The 25,289-nt window shown below is 26.0% G+C and overlaps 2 protein-coding genes across 2 annotated transcripts in view; one reads left to right on the top strand and one right to left on the bottom strand.

Moving 5' to 3' along the window:
• The window catches only part of LOC145835607 (uncharacterized), a 64,982-nt gene extending 59,104 nt beyond the window's left edge, over positions 1–5,878 (bottom strand). The window contains exons 1-9 of the mRNA XM_082943278.1: positions 5,707–5,878; positions 5,075–5,326; positions 4,448–4,622; positions 3,751–3,847; positions 1,736–1,862; positions 1,360–1,464; positions 835–1,131; positions 608–670; positions 193–363 (exon numbers count right to left, since the gene is read on the bottom strand). Coding sequence (XP_082799404.1) covers positions 193–363; positions 608–670; positions 835–1,131; positions 1,360–1,464; positions 1,736–1,862; positions 3,751–3,847; positions 4,448–4,622; positions 5,075–5,326; positions 5,707–5,848 — 1,429 coding nt within the window. The 5' untranslated portion in view covers positions 5,849–5,878. The remainder of the gene's footprint in view (positions 1–192; positions 364–607; positions 671–834; positions 1,132–1,359; positions 1,465–1,735; positions 1,863–3,750; positions 3,848–4,447; positions 4,623–5,074; positions 5,327–5,706) is intronic.
• LOC145836176 (small ribosomal subunit protein eS24-like) overlaps positions 1–25,289 on the top strand; it is a 201,982-nt gene that overhangs the window by 54,918 nt on the left and 121,775 nt on the right. The window lies entirely within an intron of this gene.

The raw sequence follows: 25,289 nt of genomic DNA, 5'->3' as shown, positions 1-25,289 counted from the left end.
TAGAAACTTATTAAGGAATATAAAAAATTTTTTTTGCTATCTTTTACTTCTATTAAAAACTAATTTCAAAAGTCACAGATTCCGTGTTTTTAGTTGGTTCAGCAACAATAAAATGTTAACAGAAATGAATAAACACACAAAAAGAGCTATGTTGACAACTTTTGTGATATTTTTTTACAAGTAAAAACTAACTGGCAGAATTTTTTTTGTCAGATTCAGTATTTTCAGTTTGTTTAGTAACACCTGCGGTTTCAGTGCTCAACTCTTTGCTGCTGATCGTTGCCTGCGAAGTTGTGTCTTTGGATTTCGTTTCCTGGGAACTTTTTGTTGATTCAGTTTCTTTTGTGGTTGTGGTCGGTTTGGCTGTGATCAAAAACTAAACTGTTTATTTAAATATTTTTATAAAACGATAAGAAATTTTAATCATTTAAAACTAATCATTGGGAGAAATTATAAAAATCAAAACAACTTTTTATTTATGAATTATAATCAAACTTTCCAGTGATCATGAATAAATTTACCGAAATTTTAAAAAAACATCCTGTTAAAATTCATCACAACTATTTGTTTTTAAATCAATAATTCTAATTAATTGAAAAATACAAACTTTTAGTAGAGAACCTCGATTCTTTACTTTCAGTTTGTTTTGTAGCAGTTGTTGTTGGTTTGGCTGTGATTAAAATAAAATTGATTTAGTAAAATTAGATTAAATTTAAGTTTTTGACAAGCTAGTTACCATTAAAAATAAATTGACTCGAATTTTAATAAAATATCCATCTTAAATTTACCACAATTATTTTTTTAACATCAACAATCTAATTCAAAACTACAAACTTTTAGTGGCGGAGAAGCTCGTGTAGATGTCAGTGGCTGTTTTTGATTGGCTCTCATCTTTACCAGCTGCCTTCTGATTTGCTGAATCTGCGTTTAATGATTTTTGATTGGCTGAATCTTTATCTACTGCTTTCTGATTGGCTGAGGGCTGCAACTTCTTATTGGGTGTTGATTGCAACACTTGCTTCTTATTGGCTCCCTGTTGAACCAAACTTTCTATTTTCTTCTTGCTCTGGCGCCAGCTAGCGGGAGTTATTATCGAGTTCTTGAAAGCCGGCTTGTCCACTGTGATTTTTCCTGAAAAAAAAAATTTAAACAAAAAATAGAAAAAGCTTTATGTTTTATTATTTACTTGTGCGATTTATTTGTTTATTTTTTACATAAACCTTTGAAAAAAACAATAAAAAACTCTATGATTTATTATTTATATGTACAACAAATCATTTTTTTATTAATTTTAAGGAACACACTAAGCTGAGTTTTAAAATAAATAATAATATATAACTAATAATATAATAAACAAACCAGTCTTTCTCACAGGTTGCTTTGTTTTGTTCAAAAAACTTTTTTGACTTTTCTGAGGTTTTTCCTTCAGTGTCATCTGTGATTTCGATAGCAAAACTGATGCAGCTGTTTTGAATTAAGTTTTATTTTTAAATATTTTTACTAAAAATAAAACTGACCGGTCTTATTTTTATTTCAAATTATATATATTCCAATACGATTAAATTAAATAAATAAAAACTAATATTTAAACACATTAAATATATGTATAATTTAATTAAATAATTATTTATAATATAATATTATTAATCAGTAGCTTTTCCATTTTTACTTTAAGATTTTTACATTTTTATATGATTAAACTAAATAAACATCTATGTTTGAATTCATTACTTACCAGTAGGTTTCCCAGTTTTACTTTCAGGTTTGTACATTCTGGTGTGGTTCAACCTGCTTTGCTCGAAATCTTCTTTCCAAATCGCTCCATCGTTCGTTTTGATACGAACTTCTGCCGTGTTGAAACCCTGTAAATAAATTAAATTCATGAAAAATTAAATTTTGGTTTTTACCAAATTACTTTTAGATTTAATATAAGTTAATTATCTATAATTCGTTTTAATACGAACTTCTGCTGTGTTGAAACCCTGAAAATAAACAATGTATAATAAAATTTTAATTGTATTTTAAATAATCTACATCAAAATGTTGGTGATCTTGTCATAGTTATGTTGATGAAAAACTGAATTTTAATTTACAGTTTGTCATCTTAATTGTAAATTCTACTTTTTAAAATATATGAAACAAGTATTATTTTTTTAAAAACAATTATATAATAAATAAACTTTGTTCAAGTAAAACTTAAACTTAAACAAAATTGTGGTCTTTTGTGTGCTTTAGTTTTTTAACTTCTGTGTAACTTAATTAGTTACAGCTAAAGTAAATGCTTGCCAATGACCTTTTATTTAATCTAAATATTATATCTTTTCCATACTAGAAATTAAATATGAAAAATGAATAGATTTTAGTATGTACTTTCAAAAGGTGTCTATTTATTTACTAACTTTATATATATATAATTGTCTTCAATACGTTTTAAAATAAAAATTCAAAAGTGTAAAATGAAAAATAACAACTTTATGTTATTGTGTACAAAAGGTGTGTTTTGATTTAAAAAGTTCGGAGAACGTAATTCAGAATAAAGATCAATTAAAATTTATATTTAATATTTGCTCGTCAAATACAAAAGAATATTTGTCCCTGGAAGTTAGGATAAACCACTTGAACAAAAACATGTGATTTGAATTGTTTACATTTAAGATATTTAAATTTCTTCTGTTTTAATATTATTTTTTTGATTGCTTAAACTCTTTTGTTTATTTAATGAATATCTATTAAATTTAAGTTGACAACAACTTTTTTTTTCTTTTAATTCTATTGTTCTTTTATCTTAAACAATATTCAAGTTTATAATGTCTTTTTAAAGTACTGTTCTAAACAGATTTGTTTTTTCAATTAATGTATTGCTGAACAAAAATTTTATTACAATCTTTATATAAGTTTTTTGAGTAGCTCACAAAGCTATATTTTTTAATTATTCAAAACAACTATTTCATTATCACTACACAAAAAAAAAACTTGTATTAATTTTACAAAATACTAACCATATTTTAAATGAAAAGTTTAAAGCATCAAGTTTTAAAATATAACTTTTCAAACAGTTTCTAATTGCAATACACATTACTAAACTGTTTAATTTTCTTTTAAAAACAACTTTAAAGCTCTTCTTATTGTTTTCAAGTGTCGTTGAAAATATCTTAAAGACAACTTATATGGTGCAACTAATATCCAAGTCTTATATCAATTTTCTTCGATGTAAATGTAAGAAAAAAAACAGTTTATTAAACCTTTTTTATTCCATTTTATATACCATACTAATCAATAACACTTTTCTATACTTCAGTAAAATTTTGTATTCGATTTTTAATTTAATTTTTCAATAAAGTTTTCAAACTTTTTGGTAGGTTATCACTTTAATTCTTTTTATTTTATACCTTACATAACTGAACATAAATTACATAACTTTTAAACATTTTACAACTATTAAATTGAAAAAAACCATGCAGTAATTTACAGTAATTGCAATTAACTATTTTCAAATTTATTCATTTTTATATACATACTTACCCTGAATTTAATAAAATACACATATTTTGGCTAACTTTTATTATAATGCAATAATGGGTTCTTTTCAATTAGTTTACGCTTTTTCAATTAATTTAACTTTTTTCCTTACACTATACTTAGGCGCAGATGGCCTATTTTATAAACTCATGCTTGAACTTATGTTTGTATTCAAATATTTTTAATTAAATACTTTAATTAAAATTTATAAATACTTTTTCATCATCTTACCTTATACTTAGGCGCAGATGGTCCAACAGCAACTTTTCTGGTTCTTGGCTTTTCTGGTGGTTTTTCTCTGATTGGATCATTTTCTCCATATGTAGCTCTATAAAATAATTAAATAATTTCATAAAAAAAACACTTGGTTTTTTGATGATTTGAGCGAAACGTTTTTTTTATCAAATATACGTTTTTTTGTGATAAATAAACTTTTCTACTAAACAAAAAAAGCACATTTATTGTTTGCATTATAATTAATATTACTTTAACTTTGAATTTAATATTTACTTATAATGTAACTTGTAAGTATACAAATTAAGGCCGTAGGAAATGATAAATCACTTTATTTGTTACTTTTTTTATTTCGTACATAAATAACTACAAGTTAGTTTTTATTGATTTCTTTTTTGAATTAAATTTTCAAAAACAATGTTAGGGATTTCTTTTCAAAAAACAAAAAAATAAGTTTTTCTTGATATTTCAATTTCTTCATTAGAATCAATAATCTTGTAAAGTCAACATTGTAGAAGAAGATAGATTCTGAGAAAATTTTCAAAATACCAAGGGATTAAGCCTAACTATATATTAAAAGCTTTATTTTTCTATAATAAAGTATCCAACAGAATATAACTAAAACTCTCAAATATAGGTCAATGCTAATCGTTTCATTATAAAGTATATTAAAAAACATTTAATTTATACATACCTGCTTTCTTTCTGCATTCTAATTCTGTCTTTCAATTTGGAAAGCATGTCATGATTACTAATCATTTTCATCTGTCTGGACATGTCAAAAGTTTTCAGAGACAAAGATTTCTCCAAGATGGATTCACCGAGCTCCAATTCTAAATTGCTCTTCTTACTAGATGGTTCTCCATCATCTGAAGTATATAACATGTAACTATTTAAATATGATAATAAATACAATTTGAATCACAACAAAAACAAGAACATTGAAAAAATATTTTACAGTATACTATGGCAACACTACAATTACAAAAAAAAACATTGACAGTTTGGATTACTGCTAAACTTGTTTGTGGTGAAACACAACTTAATGAAAATATAACTCTTAAAAAAGCCATAGGTGGTAAAAGTAGTTGATAATTAATAGTTTTTTATGCAAATATCTGGGGATGCTTATTAAGTTTTCTATAAATCCTAAATACAAGCTTCATAATTGTATAAATAAAAATTTGAAAAGTTTATTCAATAACAGTTTTCACTGTATAAACTACGCATATTCAAGACAATCAGGTAAAAAAAAAAATTACAAGTTATTTGAAAATAAAATAGATTAATAAACTGGTAAAAATAAATATATTGAACAAACCATTTGAGGTAGAAGTGATAGAGTTCTGCTTGTTTATTTTCAGCTGAGCAAACCCAGCTTTAGTCAAGTCTTTGCCGTGATAAGCAACTTTTGGTTTCTTGTTGTCAGGTTGGACGTTCAGGTTGAGTTCCCTCTGTACCAAAGATGATTTTAGGCTGTTTCTATGGGAGGATGACAGTTGGGAATTTTCTGATATTTTAGAATTAGATGGAGTTGGGAGGGAGGCTGAGAAGTCTCCTGCATTGTTCTCAGCTGAAAAATAATAATAAAATTATTAAAATGTTTTTTTCTTGAAGTTCTATAACTGTTGCTTTGCTCTTAGGTCTTTAAATAATTGTTTAACTAGACAATAATAACTTTAATGAAAAATCAATAATTTAATTAATAATTGTGTTGCATAGTTAATGTGAAAGGATTTATTTGTAATAAAATTAAATATTTATTTAACAAAACACTTAACAAAATAATTAACTAAAGTTATATTTCTGTTAATGACAACTTCTCAGCTGTATGAACAATTTGAATCTTAAATCAATGATTAAAAATATGAAAGTTATATTCAACTTATATTTAAATTTATTTTTAGTTATGTAATAGTAAAAGTTCAAAAAGTTTTAGTTTTAAATAACTACTTTTAGTAGAAGTCAGGTAAGGGTCGTGTTCAGCGTGGTAATTGACAATTGGCTCACGGAATCCAACTTTGACAGGAACTTTTACATTTGAAACTTTCACAGGTCTTTTGTGGCCACCCTTCTTTGAAGATTCATGTGGCATCTTTTGTTGGATGACATTAAAATAAAAAGGATTTTCTTCTGTAGATAGTTGATATTAATTAAATCATAAAATGCTAGTTTTATTAATTAATATTAATCATAACAAACTTTATATACTTAAAATTTTAATATATGTATTTCAAATTGATTTAACAGAAGAGTAAAAAATTTTCATAGCTTTAAAACAATTACAACATTTTTTTATTCAAAGCAGACTTTTCTTGGGAGTTTGTATTGTTTAACTACAATTTTTAACAACAGTTATTTCTATTCAATTATCGAAAATGTCTACGCTGAGTTAAATTGATTATTTATTTAGTTTCTATAGTCTATTAAAATAAAACTATTTACAGCAAAACTAAAAAAGTATATAAAAATATTGCTAAAAACTATTCTTTACTTTTCTTCATAAATTTATTTAATGACAACTTCTACTTTTATAACACAGTTGTTGTTGGAATTAATTAGCTATGTATCACTTTCAATAAACCAACAATACAAAATAGTTTTGACTATATTCTTATTTGATAGATTTTTTTTCTTTATATACTTTGAGTCTTTTTTAACTTTTCTTTGTTCAAAGTTTGGAATTTAAAATTGATATATAAGCACTTTTATAGTTTGTCTAGGTCCTGGATTTACCAAAATTTAAATATTTTATTCATGTAATTAATTTGTGGTCACATAAAATTTAATTTATGACAATAAATAGTTATTGTTAAATCAAAATAAAGATCATCTTATATTAAATTAAATTTTATTTATTTATACTTGTAGTTTTTTATACTACTATAACTACCACCAAGGGTTTTCACTTAAAAATAAAGTCTACAAATACTAATTCTTACAGGTTCAAAGTAAAATTACAACACTAATAATATTTATGAAATATTAATTAAATATTGATGTATCTAAAACTTAAACTTTTTTTAATGATTTTACCATCTCATATAATCTGATAATTATTGATTTTAATGTTGAGATTTCAACCTTGCAATTGTTTGCCACCAAAGGTTTGACTTTCAATTTAAAAGATAGCTTTTCATTTTTTACATAAAAATAATTGAGTTATAAGTATTATAAAGGTAGGTGATAAATATTGCTTGCTTTACTTTTGCAAGTAGTGTTGTTGAAGAGAGTAAAGTAAGTAATGATGACTATTTCAAAAAAAAATATTTATTGTTATTATTTATAAATGTACTAAAGAACTACTTTTAATTATTTTTATATGCCTTTTAGTGCCTCTTCTGTGCATACATAAAGAAACACTGGTGATATCTAAAATTTCAAAATATGCCTTATTTTGATATACCATTAAGTGAACCTTCTTTTAATATTTTTGTTTAGTATCAACTAGAACATAACAAAATATTATTAACTTTTATAACTAAAAACTAAATAATTAATTGTTTTAACACAGTTACATGATAATTAAATATTAAAATTATCACAACCATTAATAAAACCTCAAACTAACTTTTTGATAAAAAAACACAATTAAATTAACATAGCATTTGGTGTAGTAAAAAGATGTTTAGAAGCTGTTTTACGTTTTTTAATTAACTTTTTCTAAAAGAGGTGTTCCTTTTATAACATAATGCTTACAAACAAACTTACTATATCAATGACTTAAAACAAAACTTCAAGAGAAAAAAGAAATACAACAAAACTATAGTGTGTTTTTTAAATAACTTGGTAAGCAGTTAACAACAGACTAAACTTTTATTTAGTTTTTTTTTTAAGTTTCTTAACTGCAATAGAACTTAAACTAGTAATAAGACTATTTACAGTTTAATTAATCACACTGTGACAACTTTTATTCGAAACTAGCATGCACAGAAGTATTTTACAGCATCAAAATTTTCAAAAAGTACTGTTTATTGTGGCTCAGGTTGTTTATTTCAAAAATTTAATAGTTAAACATTTAAAAACTTGCTAGTCAATTAACAGTACAAAATAATTAAAAACTACAGTCACTTATAAAACAGTTATTACTTTAATTTGTCAACATAAAATTAACAAATTACTATGTTTTATTTCATCAAAAAATACTAAAGAAATGTCTTTCGTACCCATACATACTCAGAAAGTACAAAACTCTTCGAAATGAAGCTAATTAGTTAGAGATTAACTTAATTAATTTGAAATTTGAATTAGCATTTTGACTGTTGAGTAAACTGTGTTTTGTTTTGAATGGACGGTTTCTGACTAATTTGACTTTTTAAATATCAGTTTCAAAGCGGGAACAAAAAGCAGCTCTTAGAAGGGGTCGGCTGCAGTAGTAAGGCTTTTGAAAGTTTATTATACTTTATACTGTTAAAATGAGGTAAATTAATAATACAGCAGTACATAAATAATATTTAAATCTATATCCTTAATCCATTTTACCCAATTGATTTAATCTAAACCCTCACCCCTAATCTTTCTTACCAAAACATATAACATTTCCTAGACAATTCATTAACATTCCTCGACGAGACAATTAAAGGTTACTGTGGTTCAATAACCGTAACATTCTTAGTGCACCAGGTCCTGGGACCATAAATTTTGAGCGTTCTTTTTATCGTTTAATAAACTGTAGTAATAAATAAACCTAATAAAAGTTTTTTAAAAAAAAACTTTTAAAAAAATAAAATAACATTTAATCAAGTCAAAAGCAACTAGCTAAATTTTGCTGCTAACGGCTAAAAACAAAGTTTCCCAACTAATTTTCACAAACGCCCCTTGGCAGATATTTTAAAAATAATCAGCCTTTTTAATATATATTTAATACTTAAGTAGTCATTGAATTTATCGCCAATTAAGTAATCAACCCCCTCTGGGCCCTGATAGCCTAAAACTTTCTCAGTGTCAGAAACCCTGGCAAGGACTAAAAAGGGTATTTTTTTCTTGCTACTGACAAAAAACAATCATAACTAGCTAAAGTTTAATAAACTAACAAAACAAGCTTATAAAAACGAGTGAAATCAAAAAACTTATCTAAAAGTTTAAGATAAGAGTATTTGAGTTAGTTTACTCCAGGGTTTCCCAAAGTGGGCCACGAGTAGTAAAGAGCCACAGGGGAGCCATCAGGTCATAATTTGAAACTTACATTAGATATTCTAGAGTTGATCATGAAGAGCAAAAAAAGGTCTTAGGTCTTAATTTGAGTAATATTGTTGAAGAGGGCCATAGCTTTTTTTATATCTAAAAGTTTGGGATACCCTGGTTTAAACAGATTTAAAGTTATTATAATTGGTATTAAAATTCAAAACTAAGCTGGTATAAAAATGCATAAACTTTATATTTTTTGAATAAAAACATTAAGTTTGTTGGAAATAATTGATAATATGCACAATACTAATAAAGAGAATTTATAATAAAACCGAAGAAAGTTATTAATTTTGAGATTCTGGTTACATCAAAGACATGCACAAAAGACTATACATTCAACTGATTCAGAGATTTTTTTTGTTAATCTTTGTAATATACATTTCGTAATACTATAAATAATATAAACTACTTTTAATAAAACAGACAGATTCTTGCAAGCTGTATAAAGCAAGTTAAAAGCGTATTTTCCGGATTTCTATAAGATAACTCCTAAATAATACTCTAGTATATAAATAAAGTTCAAACAAACAAATGTTTATCAAGTTTTCATAATTATTTTAGCTACCTTAGTTGAATAATAATAATAAATAATGTTTTAAAACAATCATTTGTATCGATTTGCTGGTAGAATATAAATAACTAAAAACTTTATTTTTTTCAGAACTCAATAACATCCGAATAAATGATGACTATAAAAAATATAAATAGCTAAATATTTTGAGTGCTTTTTTTTTCGTTCAATAAACAATAGTACATTTATAAATTGTCTGTTTATTTATACTAGTTGCATAAATGCTTGTTTCAGAAAAGAAACATATCGTTAATTATAAACATCGAAAGCAATGATTTTCTGATAATTGAAATAGTCAATCAAACCTATCATTATGCTTTATGGTAAACAACTAAACTTGGAGTTGTATGTATTTTTAATTACATTTTGTTAAACTAATTACTTTAAAACTTATTCAGTTTGTAATATGTCTTCAATGCCAAAACTCCTCAAAAACTTTAAGCATTTGAAAAATATTTACTGAATTTGTTTTGAGTATAAAACATTTTTTAAATTGACTCTACTTTTATTTTATCAAAACTCAGTAAAACTTAGCATTTAGTGAATATTGAAAAAACAAAATTAAAAATTAAATTATAATTTTGATTTCTAAAACAAAAATTAATCAAGTATGTGTATAAAAAGTCACATAAAAAAAATTGAGGTTAAAAAGTATACTTTGAGCAGCTTTTTTAGTTTAAAAGTTTAATCTGCTTAGTCAAGATTTAAAAAAACTATTAATTGTTGTTAACTACTGTAAAAATTAGTATAAAAAAGAGCATAGTATATTTAAATTACATACTTTTGGAAACCGTAAAAAAGTTTAATTTAAAGAAATATTTGTTTATGTATTTTTTTATACAAATACACAAGCTTGAAGAGATGTTGATTAACGTTATTTTTTCCTTAATGTATACAATAATAAGTAATACTTATATTTAAGAAATTATAAGTTTATGAAGCTTTAAATGTTTATAATTTTGTTTTTTATCTACAGTTTTTGCAACTTAGATAAAATAAGAATTATAGAGTCAATTTTTTTATAACTATCAAGCGTGATCAGTTTAAGAATGTAGCTGCAAATTTAAAGTTTTTTTAACACGGGTAGCTTTTATTTTACTTCAAGTAACACTACACTTTGATATTTAAACCTTTGGTTTTTATATACTTATCGGGTTTTTATACCAAACTGAGTAAAAAAAATAGATTAATAGATATTTTAAAAAAAGTACTAACAAAATTTATAAAAATTCAGAATATAAAGCCATATAATTTCTAGAACAATAAATAGCTAATATATAACTTAAAAGTGAAATGAGACATAATAGTTTAAAAAAAAACTAAAAACTTAAACAATTACTGGAATAAAACTACTTTTAGTATTTAATGGTTAGAGTTATTTTGTTACATTAAAAGCAACAAGCACTAAATTGCACGACAACTCATACAACAGTTGAGTTTTGTCCTTATTAGGTCGTCCAGTTCATTCTAATGCTTATTTTATGATTATCCTTGCTTTGCTGAAGACAGCCAATATGGTGCAACAAAAGTTAACAAACAACTGTACTGTACAATAACTTAGTTTGTTATAAGACTTAACACTTCAAACCTTTTAATTTGGAAAATGTTAAATTGTTTGACTTTCAAATTATGTAAAAATGTACTTAAAAATTTCTAATGATTAAATGTGAGTCTTTCTTACTAATATTCATTTTATCAATTATTCACTTTTATATTTAAAATTTAATTTAATTACTTCCATATATTTTAATGTTATTTTTCAAAAGAAATATTTTTGTAGCAGGTTTTAATCTAATATACTAAAACACTATTTTGTGGAAACTTTTTAATAAGTTTGGTTTATACAGAACAGTATCTACTTTTATGTAAAACAGTTGAGCTAGCAAAACTAGTATGGTTTTTTTTAATTTTTTACACAAAAAAAAAATTTGAGAAAAAAAGTTTTCTGTTATGATTTTCATGTTGCTCTACCAATAACTGGACGTTTTAATTATTCTATTAATGTGGTGTACGACTCGATAACCGAAAGGTTTTTTCGTACACCTGGTCCTTAGACCAAACTTTTTGAGCGCTTTTTTATCGTTCAAGAGATGTATATATATATATATATCAATATAAAAAACACATCATTTGTTATTGAAAAACTTTTAGTATTTTTGTTATATAAATGTTGCACACCTTATATGTTTATTCTAAATTAATATTTTTCAAAGATATTTCTTAATTTAATAACTTAAAAAATTAAAAACTTATTATTTAAATTAAGCTGTGTTTAGAATGACTTTTTTGGGTTTAATTACAATAAGTTGTCATTTCCGTGATAACCTCACAAAATTATAAACTAAGTTATTAATTTTAATTATTAAACAACTTTTATAAATAACTCAAAATATATATAGTTTCAGTTAGTGCAAATAAAAAACAATTATAAAAACAAGTTTTGTGTTTAATAATTCGAATTGTATTTACTTTATAATTTTTTTTTTTATATATTTTTAAAAACAAAAGCAAATATCAAAAGCTTTTTGTAGAGTTCATGAAACTATAGGATTTTTTACTAGACTTAAAAGTATCATTAAAACAAATTACCAGTCATTCGTAAAATTGTTAATGAAACTTAATTAACTTAACTTTACATAGACTTAAACTTTCTATTTATAAAAAACATTATATAAAGATTACGCAAAAACAGTTTTAGAATTAAATAAACGATCTTAATTTTGAATGACGCAGTTTAACATGATTCATTTCAACATTTGTTACAAATGTAAAAACAATTTGTCGATGAAGTTTGTTTGGTTATTTATAATATTTTTTCTTCGTTTATTTTAAACAAAGTTGAGTTTATTTTATTGTTATATGTAAAAATTTTAGTTTTCTCAGTGTTTTTCAAAATAAAACTGTAGAAAGTAATTTACTTTCGTTAACTGTAAATTTAAAATTCAGTAAGGTTTTTAAAAGTATATTAAATACAACTCGAAATACATTTACTTACATAAAAATTTATACAAATAAGCTTTTTGTTTTCTAAGATAATCCTTTAACTGTATTTATAAGGTTCTAACGAATGTTTTTTTATTCAAAGAAACTAATAAAACTAGTTTAAAAGTTGCTTTTTGAGCCAAATTAAAAAAATTAAGCAGTTAGCTAAGAAAAACTGTAAGTTTGATTTTATATTTATTATTATAACTAAAATTGATTTAAAAAATGATTTTTCAAAGAGACTAACTAAATAAAAAGCTTTAGTTGATACAAGTACTGTTGTCTAGTTTAAATCAATAACTAGCAAATAACTCCTTGCATGTTAAACTGTTTTGTCATGTTAAATGGGTATTTTATTTATAAGTTATTAGTACTTTAAACTTTCAAAATAAAAAGGTAATCGTAAACAGAAAAATTTCATAAAAATTTCTTAAATAAAATTAATACATTTTTAAAATATATTTTATAGCAGCCGTAGTACCTCAAAACAACTTTTACAATAATTTCTAACACGTAACATTAACGAAGAATGCAGAAACAATTACCAAAGACTTAAGCACTTAACATTAAATAAAACTTGGGAAAATGTGATATTTTTCAGACAATATTTACAAAATTTGTAACTTTTAACAATAGTTTCAGAGTTTTTATACTTTTTTATTGCAAAAACTTAGCAACAACTGAAGTTTTTCGTTTCAGCATAAAAAACTGTTTTTACAAAAGCAAGAAAATCAGTTACAAAAATTCTTTGTTTTATAATTTAACTCTATAACAAAATTAAAAGTTTTAAACTTAAATACAGTTTATAAAACCATTACGTCATAATGTCGAATTATGACGACATTTACGATTCACCGCGGACCCCAGCACCCAAAACAGCGTCGTCTAGCGGAAGAAAGTTCTTTGATCAAGTGCAGGTAACCTTTAAATTTAAACTTTTGTAATACTTTTGAAATGAAACTTTAAAATCTTTTAAATTGAACTTTTTTGTTTGTAATAATAATGTAAAAGCTAATAAATTATACTTTATTAAGTTTAAAGTTGCATCAAAAGTAATTAAGTGTTATATCAGTTAAAGGTAGTAGGAACATAAAGAACTAAACAAACGTTTAACAAAGTTTTCTTTTTTTACTTTTTATAGCAACGACTTTGATGTATTTTAATTATTCATTGCTTTACAAGAACAGTCGCTATAAATATGCTGACATTTAACGCTATTAGAATAGCCGAAAAGGTTAAATGAAAAACGGTTTTTAAATTATTTCAAAACAAGTTTTTGTTATAAAAAGCATATGAAACAGATATTTTTGTTGAACTTAAACATTACTGTTGATATTAGATTTAACCTATTCTAAATATTAAAACTTTAAATAGTATGTAAAAAGCAAATGAAAAATAAGTTTATTTACTGAACTTAATTTTATTTTTGTATGTTGTAAGTATAAACTTTTATTTATATGCTTAAAATCAAACTACTAAATGTATTAAGTCAAATACTTTCACTTTAACCTCAATACAAAGTTGCTTAGTAACGATGTTTATTTTGCAGCAAAACTCGTTACTAGGGAGCTTTGAGGTGCCTGCCAACCAATACAACCACATCGTTGTCAAAAACGACGAGGGTTTCTACATGTGCCCCAGAAATATTCTGGTCCCCGCGAAAAATGTTAGTAAAAAATTAAAAAGTCACTGTTTAACATTTTAAATCACAACCATTTTTGTTTGTAATAGTTGTTAGATGACTTAAATAGTTTTAAACTTTTATTTTTTCACGCGATACTTATTTTAAAAATACTTTGAATCTATAAAATGAACAATGTAAAAGTAGAAAAGTAGGATAATAAAAAGCTGTGTAGGTTACATATATAACCCAACTTTTGCTTTCTGTACTCTTTTAATTCATAACTGAAAATTTAAGGTGAAAAAAGTCGAAAAGGAAGCAAGCGAAACCACAGCCCGAAATAAACGAATAAACGAAGAAGAAAATACAATAGTTGGAAAAGCTTCACAAAACACCCAAGCTTCAACTTACTCGTTCGCCGATAACGATTTTGTAGATATGTCGTCACAAATGGTCGATATGTCGTCTGAAATGGTTGATATGTCATCACAAATGGTAGATATGTCGTCTGAAATGGTTGATATGACGTCACAATTAGAATATCATTGTGACGTAGGAAATTGCGGGGACGTTTCTTCGTACGAAGAAGAAGACTGTTTGGAAGAAAGCATCGTCACAATTCCTTACATGGAAGAAAATAATGACGTCACAAACCAAAATAATGATAGTTGTGACGTAACAACTGATGAAACCCATGATTGTGACATCACTGTTACGTCATCTGACCTGGCAAGTTATAAGATTTCAGAAAACGACGGAAAATATTCGGGGCCTGAGTTTGATATTTACATTGAAGTATGTTTGATTATTTATAAACTTTTATTTACTATTTGAATTATTTGCTTATTTCGCACTACAGACATACTTAACAAATAAAAGATATACTTTAAAAAATAATAGAAATTTCAACTAACATAAAGGTTATCTGGAACAATTAGACTTATTTTAAACTTTAGATGAAAATCATAATTATATTTAAAACTGTGTTAGTAAACTCAAAAGCTTTAAATCAAGTTTTGTTTTATTTATTCTTTATTTAACAACTTTGCGTCTTTTATAATACCAAACAAAAAACTTTTTCGAAGTATCTAACAAACAGTTAAAACTTTAAAACTTTTATTAAAACTTGATTATTTATTTTATAGGCAGAGGAAGCAGTAAATTTAAAAGATTTCAACGAAAACAAGTCAGTACAAAGTGACATTATAGAAAGTGAAAACTATATTGAACTGGAAATAAAACCAACTAACAGAAAATTGTTCGTTTGTCTTTAAGTACATAAACGAAAAAAAATAACAAATATAAATTTGTTTGCTTATACAGGATTAAACAAATTGAAAACCAACAAACTAAAAACTTTTTGTTCATCTATTACAAAAAAAAAAGTAGTATTGTTTAAGGAAAAAACTGTTCATTTTATATCTATAATCTATGATTTATCACCATTTTTACAAAAATTAAAAAATAACTGTAAATAAAATTCTGTTTTTAAGTTTGAAAGTAAGAATAAGACCAAGGTATTACCAAATAAAATTTCTACGAAATATTCTAATTTTATTTTGATATAAATACGTTTTAATTGTTTACTTACAGTTATTAGAAAAAAAATATTTATATGGCTTTGTTTGTTGCATGTTAAAAAATACTTGTAAGTTTAAAAATATAAGCAAATTTTTCAAGGATACTAAACAAAAGTTATACAAAACAAAGATAAGTTCGAATAAATTACTAAAATAATACCTAATTGTAATTAATATACGATCAAAAAGTACCTTGTATATAATAAAAAATCAATGATTTACTTTGCGAAGGTAAATATTGATTAAATACCTCTAAATTAGACTTAAAATAACTAATGTACGTACTTTGTTAATGGGACTTCCTTTAAATTTATCTAACTTTCACATGAATTTTTATATAACATGTTTACAATCGATTGGGAAATAAGTGTATATAAATTTCAATTACTTAAATATAAATAGTTTATTTTTTTCAATTTTATGTAGGCGGTATCAATATATAAAGCGCTTATTTCTATTGTTTAGCGCTTAAAAGATAAGCCTTATTCTTAGATTTTTAATCTTATTTGAACTTGCACTACTTTAACATTTGATTATAAATCTTTTAGTTCAGCACCAAATTTCACAACGAGCCACAAGGATTTATCAGTCAGTTTAGTAAGTTTAAGTTTCTTAAAATTATAACTAAGTTGAATGATTAAACAGTTAATACAAAGTTTATTTAGTAACCAAAAAAACTTAATTTGACTAAGTTAAAATTATTTAATTAAGACTTATATAATTAAGACTTTAATATTTTTTTTGCTTAAACGGTATAGAAGTCTAGTTTTCGTAGTTTTTAGCTGGTTTTTAATAAAGGTGCTGTTTAATAAACGCTTTACAAATTGATTCAAATAAAGGTTTTGTTAGAATAAGATTTTTGGCAAATAAAAAATGTTTCATTCTACTACAATTTTGCATACAATATTTTTTTTAGGAATCATTGCCTACAACAGAAAACAACAAAGGTTTTGTGAAGCCCCAACACAAAAAAGGTAAAAATAATAAAAAAATATTTGATACACATAAAATAAGCATAAAAATTAAACTCTAATCGATTATTCATTAATACTATCTCAATTTATTTTTTTGTTTTACAAGGAATCAAAACAAAATAAATGCGCGTTTATTATAGAAAATATATAATAAAATCAATAAAACTTTTCTTAATTAGGAATAAAAGTATATATTTATGTCTATAGCACTTTCCACAAAATTTTGTCATGTAAACTTAAGACTCCAAAGAAAAACTTAGAAACAAAGCTCATTGGTTAAAAACTTTCTCATAACGCCTGAATGATTTTGATCGGTTTCGAGCTTCTTCGGCTATTATGACGCAACAATTGTTTCCGCTTCGTAGTGGTGCAATTCGCTTTGATTATTATTTTATTTGAAAGGTGAAAAACTTCAAATTTTTTTTTCAATTTATGAAAAATATTTTGAACATTGATGTGATTACTTTTTTTTATAGTATTTGATTATTGTTTTATTTGAAAGGTGGAAAATCTTCCAAGTTTGCTCATTTTCTGACCAAATCGCCAAGAAAAATGGGAAGCCAGATGTCGAAAGGGAAACTTTGGAAGGAAAAAGAAACTAAAAAGGTATTTAGTTAACTTAATTAATAATTTACAAAGAAGTTAAACTTAGGGTAAAGTAGTTAAAAAGTAAAACTAAAAGTGTATTCACAAATTAATAAAAAAAATTCTAGAAAAACTTCATTTTTTCAAACAGCTTATAAACATTTTGTTTTTAAATCCTAGGTATTAAAAATAAAAACCAAAAAAAGGTATAAGTTGAAATGGTTTAAGGAATTTAAAGAGCATTAGGTTTTAGTTTTTACGTTTGAACTATTTGTAAATTTAGTCTGAGTTTTTTTTGTTTTTGTTTACATATTCAAAGTAAACAAACTAGAAAATTAGTATATTAAAATAATATTGATTGATTATATAAAATCAATAAAATAAAGAAGGTTTGACGTTTTAAGTTGATTCTAAACTTTTTTTTGTGTATTTTTTTTCTGTATTTACTTAAGATAATAACCGAATTGATGTTTTAAAAAATGTTAGTTATTAGTTTTGATCTAGTATAAGTTAAAATATTCATGAATGAATTAACCTTTAAGCTTTTCTGTTAATATCTTTTTTTAAAATACAGGATATTTTAAACAATCTTATGAATAAGATGCTATGTTAGTATTTTACAGACTTTGGACTTTAAATCAGTGTGAGATTTTATTTTCAATATTGATACAAAAAATAAACGTAAATACTTGAAAAAGTATTTTCACTTACACAAACGTTACGTTTATAAGTTATACTTAAAAAGACTTTTTTTTTTACATTGAGCTACTTTGCTTCAGTGGAATTTCGCAGGAAGTTTAAACTCTAATTCATAAAAACAAGTGTAACAAACTGTATGGTATCATTGTGTTGGTTAAATCTAAAAGGTTATAGCTTCAATCGTTTGACCACAAACTGTTTGTTTTGATTTAAAACACTGCAGATCAAATAAATTGAATATAAAACTTGAAACAAGTAGTAAGAAATTATAAATTTTCAATCAAAAATAAGGTACTACAACGGATTTGTTTATAAATTGTTTTGAAGTATGTAGTTCTGAAATAGTGATTCAGTAAGTATATTTAAATTTAGAATTTAAAATTTATGTTTACAAAAAATGTTTCTAAAAACAGTTTCAGCGAACATTGGACTTATATTGAATAGAATTTAATATATACTAATATTAATTTAGTTTTATTAAAATATATATTATACAAAATATAAAATGAAGAACAAAATAATTTTAACTAATACTATTAAATCAACATAAAATAATTAATTTTCATTATAAATAAAAATAAAAAAACAAATAAGTTCAAATTAATTATTTTTCAACAGTTGGACATCGGTCAGATCAGGGTTTTGCACGAAACCGCTCAGGTGGAACGAAGTTATCACCATGACAACGATTTCTCGTCGACCCCGTCGTCAAGGAGGTCCACCTCCCCCTCAATTCCCTCTCTTCCGCCGCCCCTACCACCTGGAATGCAGGAAGGGACACCAGACGTAAACAGTGAGACCTTTATTTGTTTTTTACTTATTTTCTAAGGTTTAACATTTTGATGTTTTAGTTTTGTTATTTTAGTAACAAGGGTTTTATACTGAGGACATTAAACGTAGTGTTTTGAAAATATTTTAAGAGATTTTCAAGAGATAAGGAATTAGACTTAAACAACTAAAATAAAAATAGCAGTTTAAATAATTTATGCTTAACTAAGATTACTGTTAACATGATACATAGAAAGTTAGTTTTTAAAATCTATCTATAAAATGTTACTTTAATGTTTTGTTTGTATTTAAATTATTAAACCCAGATGTTAACAGTGAGACTTTTATTTGGTGCAATTTGAACAAAGATAATTATATGAACGTTTTTTTTGTTATTCTCTTACAGATTTTGTATTAAGTATGTAGTATATGGCACTTTAACATTTTAAATTTTTTGTTATTTGTTACAAAGTTTTTAGTTATACTGAGGACAGTAGACATACTGTTTTTTAATATATTAAACAGTTTACTATTTAGACATAAGAAATAAGATTTGAACAGTTAAAATAACAAAAAACAATTAAAAAACTGTACTTAACTTGAACTGTCTAAAATATTTTATTACTAAAAAAACAACTAATTATTTTCGCTAGTATATGTAATACTACTTTGTTTTAGTTAATATTTATGATTTTTGTTTTGTGTTTATTTATGTTAAATATTCAGCTTATTGTAGTATAAATTGGTAGAAGTTTTTATCTAGTTTATTGTGTGAAAATAAATATGAATAAAGTATTTAGTTACTATAATAGTTTTAATAACTTTTCAAACATTTAATATGTATAAGAAATTTATGTATAACTTTGTAAAAACTAGGTTGTTTTAAAAAATTGTTCATTAAAAACTATAAAACAGTTCTATGAATTATAGTAAGAAAAGTAGTTCAAAAAAGTAACGTAGAGGCTAAATATATAGCATATAAAAAATAGTATACTTTTCAACAACAACAAACTACTTTATAAATATGTATATTTATAAGTATGTACAAGTTTCATACTTATATTAAATATGTAGTTTAAGCTAGTTTTGGTTTACCACATGTAAATGCACTAAATTTGTATAATATAATATGGACTTTGTATAGTATTGCTAAAAGACTCCTTTTTACCCAATTAAAATTTTCAACAGTTTTTGTTTATTTTTTTACATTTTTAGTTCCTGTTTGATAACTTTAAAACTTATATTTTTGAAAAATTCTTTTAAAACTTAGTTATCTGCTTTATTTCACAAAACTACATCAAAATTCTGAGAACTCTCCATAGGATAATTCTGAGAACTTTTACCTGAACTTAAATTAAACTTTACAACTTGTTATTTATTTGCCGTTTGGGAGAAGTGTTTTTATAACGTCAATTACAACTAATATAACATTTTGCCACTTAAATTGTGTAATGAATCACGTTCATAGTTGTCAATTGGCTACTAAATCAATCAAATTAAACTTTGACTATTTTGAATTAGTTTTTAACCTTTTTCTCTCGAGCATTCATCATAGATTTTTTTACTAACACAGAGCTTATGATTATAACAAATAGAATAAACTGACCTATCTGGTTTCTGTAGTTGATAAACATATTTTGTTTTGATTAATGTTTTTTTGCTTAATTTTTTTTCTCTCTGAAAATGATCAAAAACGTTTAAGATTTAAAAAGAAGAAAACGTATTTAAATTCAAATAGAATTTTATTTAAATCATATTTAAAAAATTTGTTGATCAGACTCTCAAAAATTTTAAACAGATACTTTAAGGAAAATTTTTTTAAATGTTTATTAATGTACAATTGTGACGTCATAATATTTTTAACAGGTCTCCGCCCGCTACCCCCAACTCCTGACACGAGAAACGATCTCCAAACGCCACCTAGCGGTGCAAGGAAGCACTCTGACCCCTACCTTCAACCTCAGTTTGTTATGACGTCACAAAGTATTACGTCACAATGCAGCGAGACGTATGAGATGCCGGAAATCAAAGTGGCCGCCACGTCGCCAACCGTCGCCAAGCAACACGTCAATGTTGTTAGGGCCACCTCCAGAAAGTCCAACTCGAACCTGAAACCCCCCAAAAAGAGCCCTCCTCCGCCTCCAGCAGGGAAATCCCCTTTTGGCTCCCCAATTTCCTCGCCCAGCATAAGCAGGACCGGAAGTAGTAAAAGCCATAATAGCACGAGTTCGAGCGAAACGGGAACTTCCCTTTTAAAAAACCGACCTCCAACCCCAATTAAACCGGGGATGCTGAAAAAGATTGAAAAGACGACGGTTTTCGTACAAACTCCGACTAGCAAAAGGAGAAATAACTACCGCAAGGTGGTGTTAAAGAGAAGAGGCGAGGATGAAGTTAATAAGGAAGAAAGTAAAGCAAAAGATGAAGAACAAACAAAAGATCAAACGCCACCTAATGGCCAACAAGTTAGGGAGCAGTCAGACCTTCAACCCCAACACTCTATGACGTCAGAAAGCAGCGAGACTTACGAAATGCCGGAGATCAGCGTAGCCGCAGTTTCACCCACCCCATCATTTAACAAGGTTACCAGGGAAACGTCAAAAAGGTCCAACGTGAACCTCCTACCCCCCAATAAATGCCCTCCGCCACCGCCTGCGGGTAAATCCCCTCTAAGCTCTCCCAAATCTTCGCCTGGCATGAGCAGAAGCAGCAACAGCCAAAATGGCACGAGCTCAGGTGACGCGGGAAATTTTGAGAAAAATTCCCCGATCAAGAACCGGCCTCCGCCCCCAATCAAAGCAGGGACGCTGAACAAAGTTGAAAAAACGACGGTTTTTGCGGACACGCCTAACGCCAACAGGAGAATCAATTACCGCAAGGTTGTGCTGAAGAGAAGGGAAGAAGTAGATGGAGGTGGAACACAAGACAGCAGAAAGTTTCAAATAGAAGAACAGGAAGATAAAAAGATAGTCAGCGAACTCAATAAGCTGAAAGTTAACAAGCTCGGTTTGCGAATAACGAACTTGCAAAACAAAATAGCTAAAGAACAGGAAAGTAAAGAGAAAGACTCGAAAGACGCGGAAGAAAAGCCAGCAAAGATGACTGTCAGCCAATTGGGGCAGCAGATAACCACAAACTTATCAAGGAACAGATCTTTTCCCTCAAGAGTAAAAAACCAGGTTGATCCCCCCAAACAAAAACCGCCCCCGCCGCCCAAACCGATCAGGATCAGGTCCACATCGAACTTGTTGGTTCATTCCACCCAGATCTCATCTCACCCTTCGAAAACAAACCCCATGCCCCGAAAAGTTATGGGTTCCGGTCTCACCAATATAAGCACACCTCCTAAAGCTCCTCAGATAAACGCCCCGAAAATTCCCCCAAAACAGAAATCTGAGGAAATTGCAAATGTCCCTAACCTATCTGCAAAGAAGGCGACGAAAGTCAATGAAAATATTCTTCCAGGTTAATACTTCGTTTAGTTATAGTTTTGTGTATATTATGTATGTTGTGTTTAAATATTATGTCAAAGTATACAAAACTTTGGTTAGTTGTCACATAGTAAACTTTGTTCCATCCAAATAGTTAACAGCAGTATTTGAATGTGTATTATACTTATCTTTAAAAGCGATAACTTTTGTTAAGCTGTAATTAAAGTTAATTTATGAACTTTAGAAGCTGCAGTAGTCGAAACACCAAAATTAACGTCAAAAACAAAACAAATAGAAGATCATAATGAAGGTTGAATTTATTTAAAACCTTTTGTAGTTTAACTTTTCTTTACTAACTATTTTTTTGTTGACAGAAAGTGAAAACCCAGTTTTGCCGCCAAAAAATGTTGTTAAAGACGAAAATAACTTAGGTAGTTATAAAACTTTACACACAGGTTACGTCGGTATACTTAACACTATATATATATACAACTTTTCATTTTAAATTTTGTTTAGAGATTTAAATTTCAGCACTACAACTAGCAAAAAAAAAGTACTTGAAATATATTTATTATATATAAAACAAAAATTATCAGATCCATCTGAAATAAAATCCCCTAAACAAAAACCACCAGTAAGACCACCGCCTCCCTCGAAATCGAGCATTCAAAAAGCAAAACTGGAAAAGTAAGTGAACATACCTTGAGTTGAAAAAACTTTTATAATAAAATAAGATTGATCTTTAAACAAAAGTTGTGGACTTTGTCTTCAAAAACAATAAAACATAATTCACTAAATGTTTTTAAAATAGCATCTACATAAAAAATTGCAATAATAGATATGATTTTATATTTGTAGTTTAGTGATAGCTGCCTAAAAAGTAGTTATAAGTTGTTAATGCCTTATGCAGTTTTGTACAAGTTACATTCTTGTTTCAAACTATAAACTGTTCATTCAATCAACAATGTATATGCTTAACACAAATATTAATAACTTATATTTATTGCAGAAGAGCACACTTAGCAAGAACTTCGTCTCATTTGAACGACCACTTTCAGAAAAATACGAATCCAGGAATAAGAAAAAACAAATCTTTTCACCAGGTATTTTAATATGTAAATCTAGATTAAATTTTAGTTTTATTATGCTTGAAAATCGTTTATAAATCGACTTTTTATGACTTTGTAAATCTCTAAATATTTAAAGGTGATTATTAGCAGAGTATCAAACTTTTTTGGATGCCGTCATAGAAACAAATATTTTATAAGCAATATAAAGACTGTCATTCTTTATTATTTAGTTATATAAAGTAGCAATCTACAAGTTGAACAAAATAAGGATCCGGCTAGATATAAATCTATTTTAAAACGTGATATTTTTAGTAAAACTATAAAAACTTTAGGTTCGGCCTAACTTATTGGAGCATTTAAAAGAAGAGGAAGATGAAAATAAAAGTAAGTTTTTTACAAAATTAATTATAAAAATTAAAGTTTTACAAAACAACTTTGAGCTATTCTCGTGAATATTATAACTAAAGTAAGTTTAAAATTACAACTAATTTATAAAACGATTTCTATTACTTTTTGAAAAACTCATACTTACTTTATACGCATGCTTATGATATTTTTGATTTGTATAAATGTTGTTTTAATTAACAAGAACTTTTTTTTTAAGTATAAAGTTTATATTATATTTTTAATAAATATCTTTCTACTAATATATATATCATTTTTCTTAAAGTGAGTTTGCATTTTTTGTCTGTTTTTTTTAAAATCATTACTTTCACACAGGCTCAAAAGAAAACAAAGGCAAAGGAAAGTTTAAGAACAATGAAAAGTAAATTTTAACAAATATTCTTTATTGTAATTTTCATTAAACATAAAAAAATAATGCTCCTTATAAGACTTACTTAAAACCAAGTTAAAGTACAAGACAGGAAAAAATTATAAAGTATTGTAAATAATATAACTAGGTAACCTTCAAAAAGTTTTTAAAGTAAAGAACATGTTTAGTTTTACCTTAAAAGTATAGTTTAAGTACGACTGAATTTTTACAAAACTTCTTTTAATCGAAAATCTGGGGGAAGTTTGTTTGTTAAAGTTTGTTTTTTCATGCGAGAGTTTAACTTTCAAGATTATGATTAGTTTAATTGTAAACATAAAGAAACAAACGTTTTTTAAAAACAAGCATTTATTTATTTTTTTTTTTTTCAACTAGAAAAGAGAAAAAGAAAAGCTTCTTCAAATCCAAACTGAAAAGCAAGTTCAAGAAAAGGAAAGGGTCCCAAGACAACGTCCTTAGCAACGAAGACAGCAACCAAGAGAACTTCTACAACGACATCGGTTGCTATGGACAGTTCGAAAGTGCCCAGAAACAACTGGAAGTCGGTTGCTACGGAGAAATTAACGAACCGGAAATAGAGGAGGCGATCTACGAGGCGGGAGAAATGTAAGATTGTGATTGGATGAAAAAAGGCAGGAAAAAGGAAATTGTGAAAAGATTAAAGGAGTCTGTAAGGTTTAAGCGTGATTAAAAGTTGTTCTTGTTGTTGAAAAAGCAATTCTTATTTTTTATTTTTTTGATGTGAAAATTATTAACCTTTAAAATTAGCTGTTAAAATTTTGATTTTGAAATTTTTTTTTTTTTTGTGTTGTAAATCGTTTCAAGTTTATTCTGGTCAAAAATAAACACAATTTATCGTACATTTTAAAAATTCTATCAAGCTTTGAAAAACAACTTTATTTCAATCATTTGACTTAATCTATTAATTTTTTCTTATATTGCTAGTTTACTATCACGTTTATTTAGAAATTTCACGACAAAAATTCAAAACTGGACAACAAATGAACGATTTAAACAAAAATTAACCTTATTTCAAATAGGAATAGAAAATCTTATTTCTTTGCTGTTTTCATTTTATTGCATTAAAAAAAAATTAGTACAGTTTTAAAGATCCTTGACCAGTTTGGTTTTTGTTGCAATCAACCAAAAAAATGTTGTATATAAAACCAAATTATTTTTTAAAGCATATAATAATTGTTGCTAAGAAAGCAAAAAAAAGCTGTAACTCTAGTTTGTTTCATATATTCTGTTTTTAAATAAATTAAATGTCTACAAGACAAAATATACAACACAAAA

This window comes from Thalia democratica, chromosome 5 (assembly GCF_965202585.1).
Source record: "Thalia democratica chromosome 5, ktThaDemo2.hap1.1, whole genome shotgun sequence".
Classification (NCBI taxonomy): Eukaryota; Metazoa; Chordata; class Thaliacea; order Salpida; family Salpidae; genus Thalia; species Thalia democratica.
This window is presented reverse-complemented; position numbering and strand designations above follow the sequence as displayed.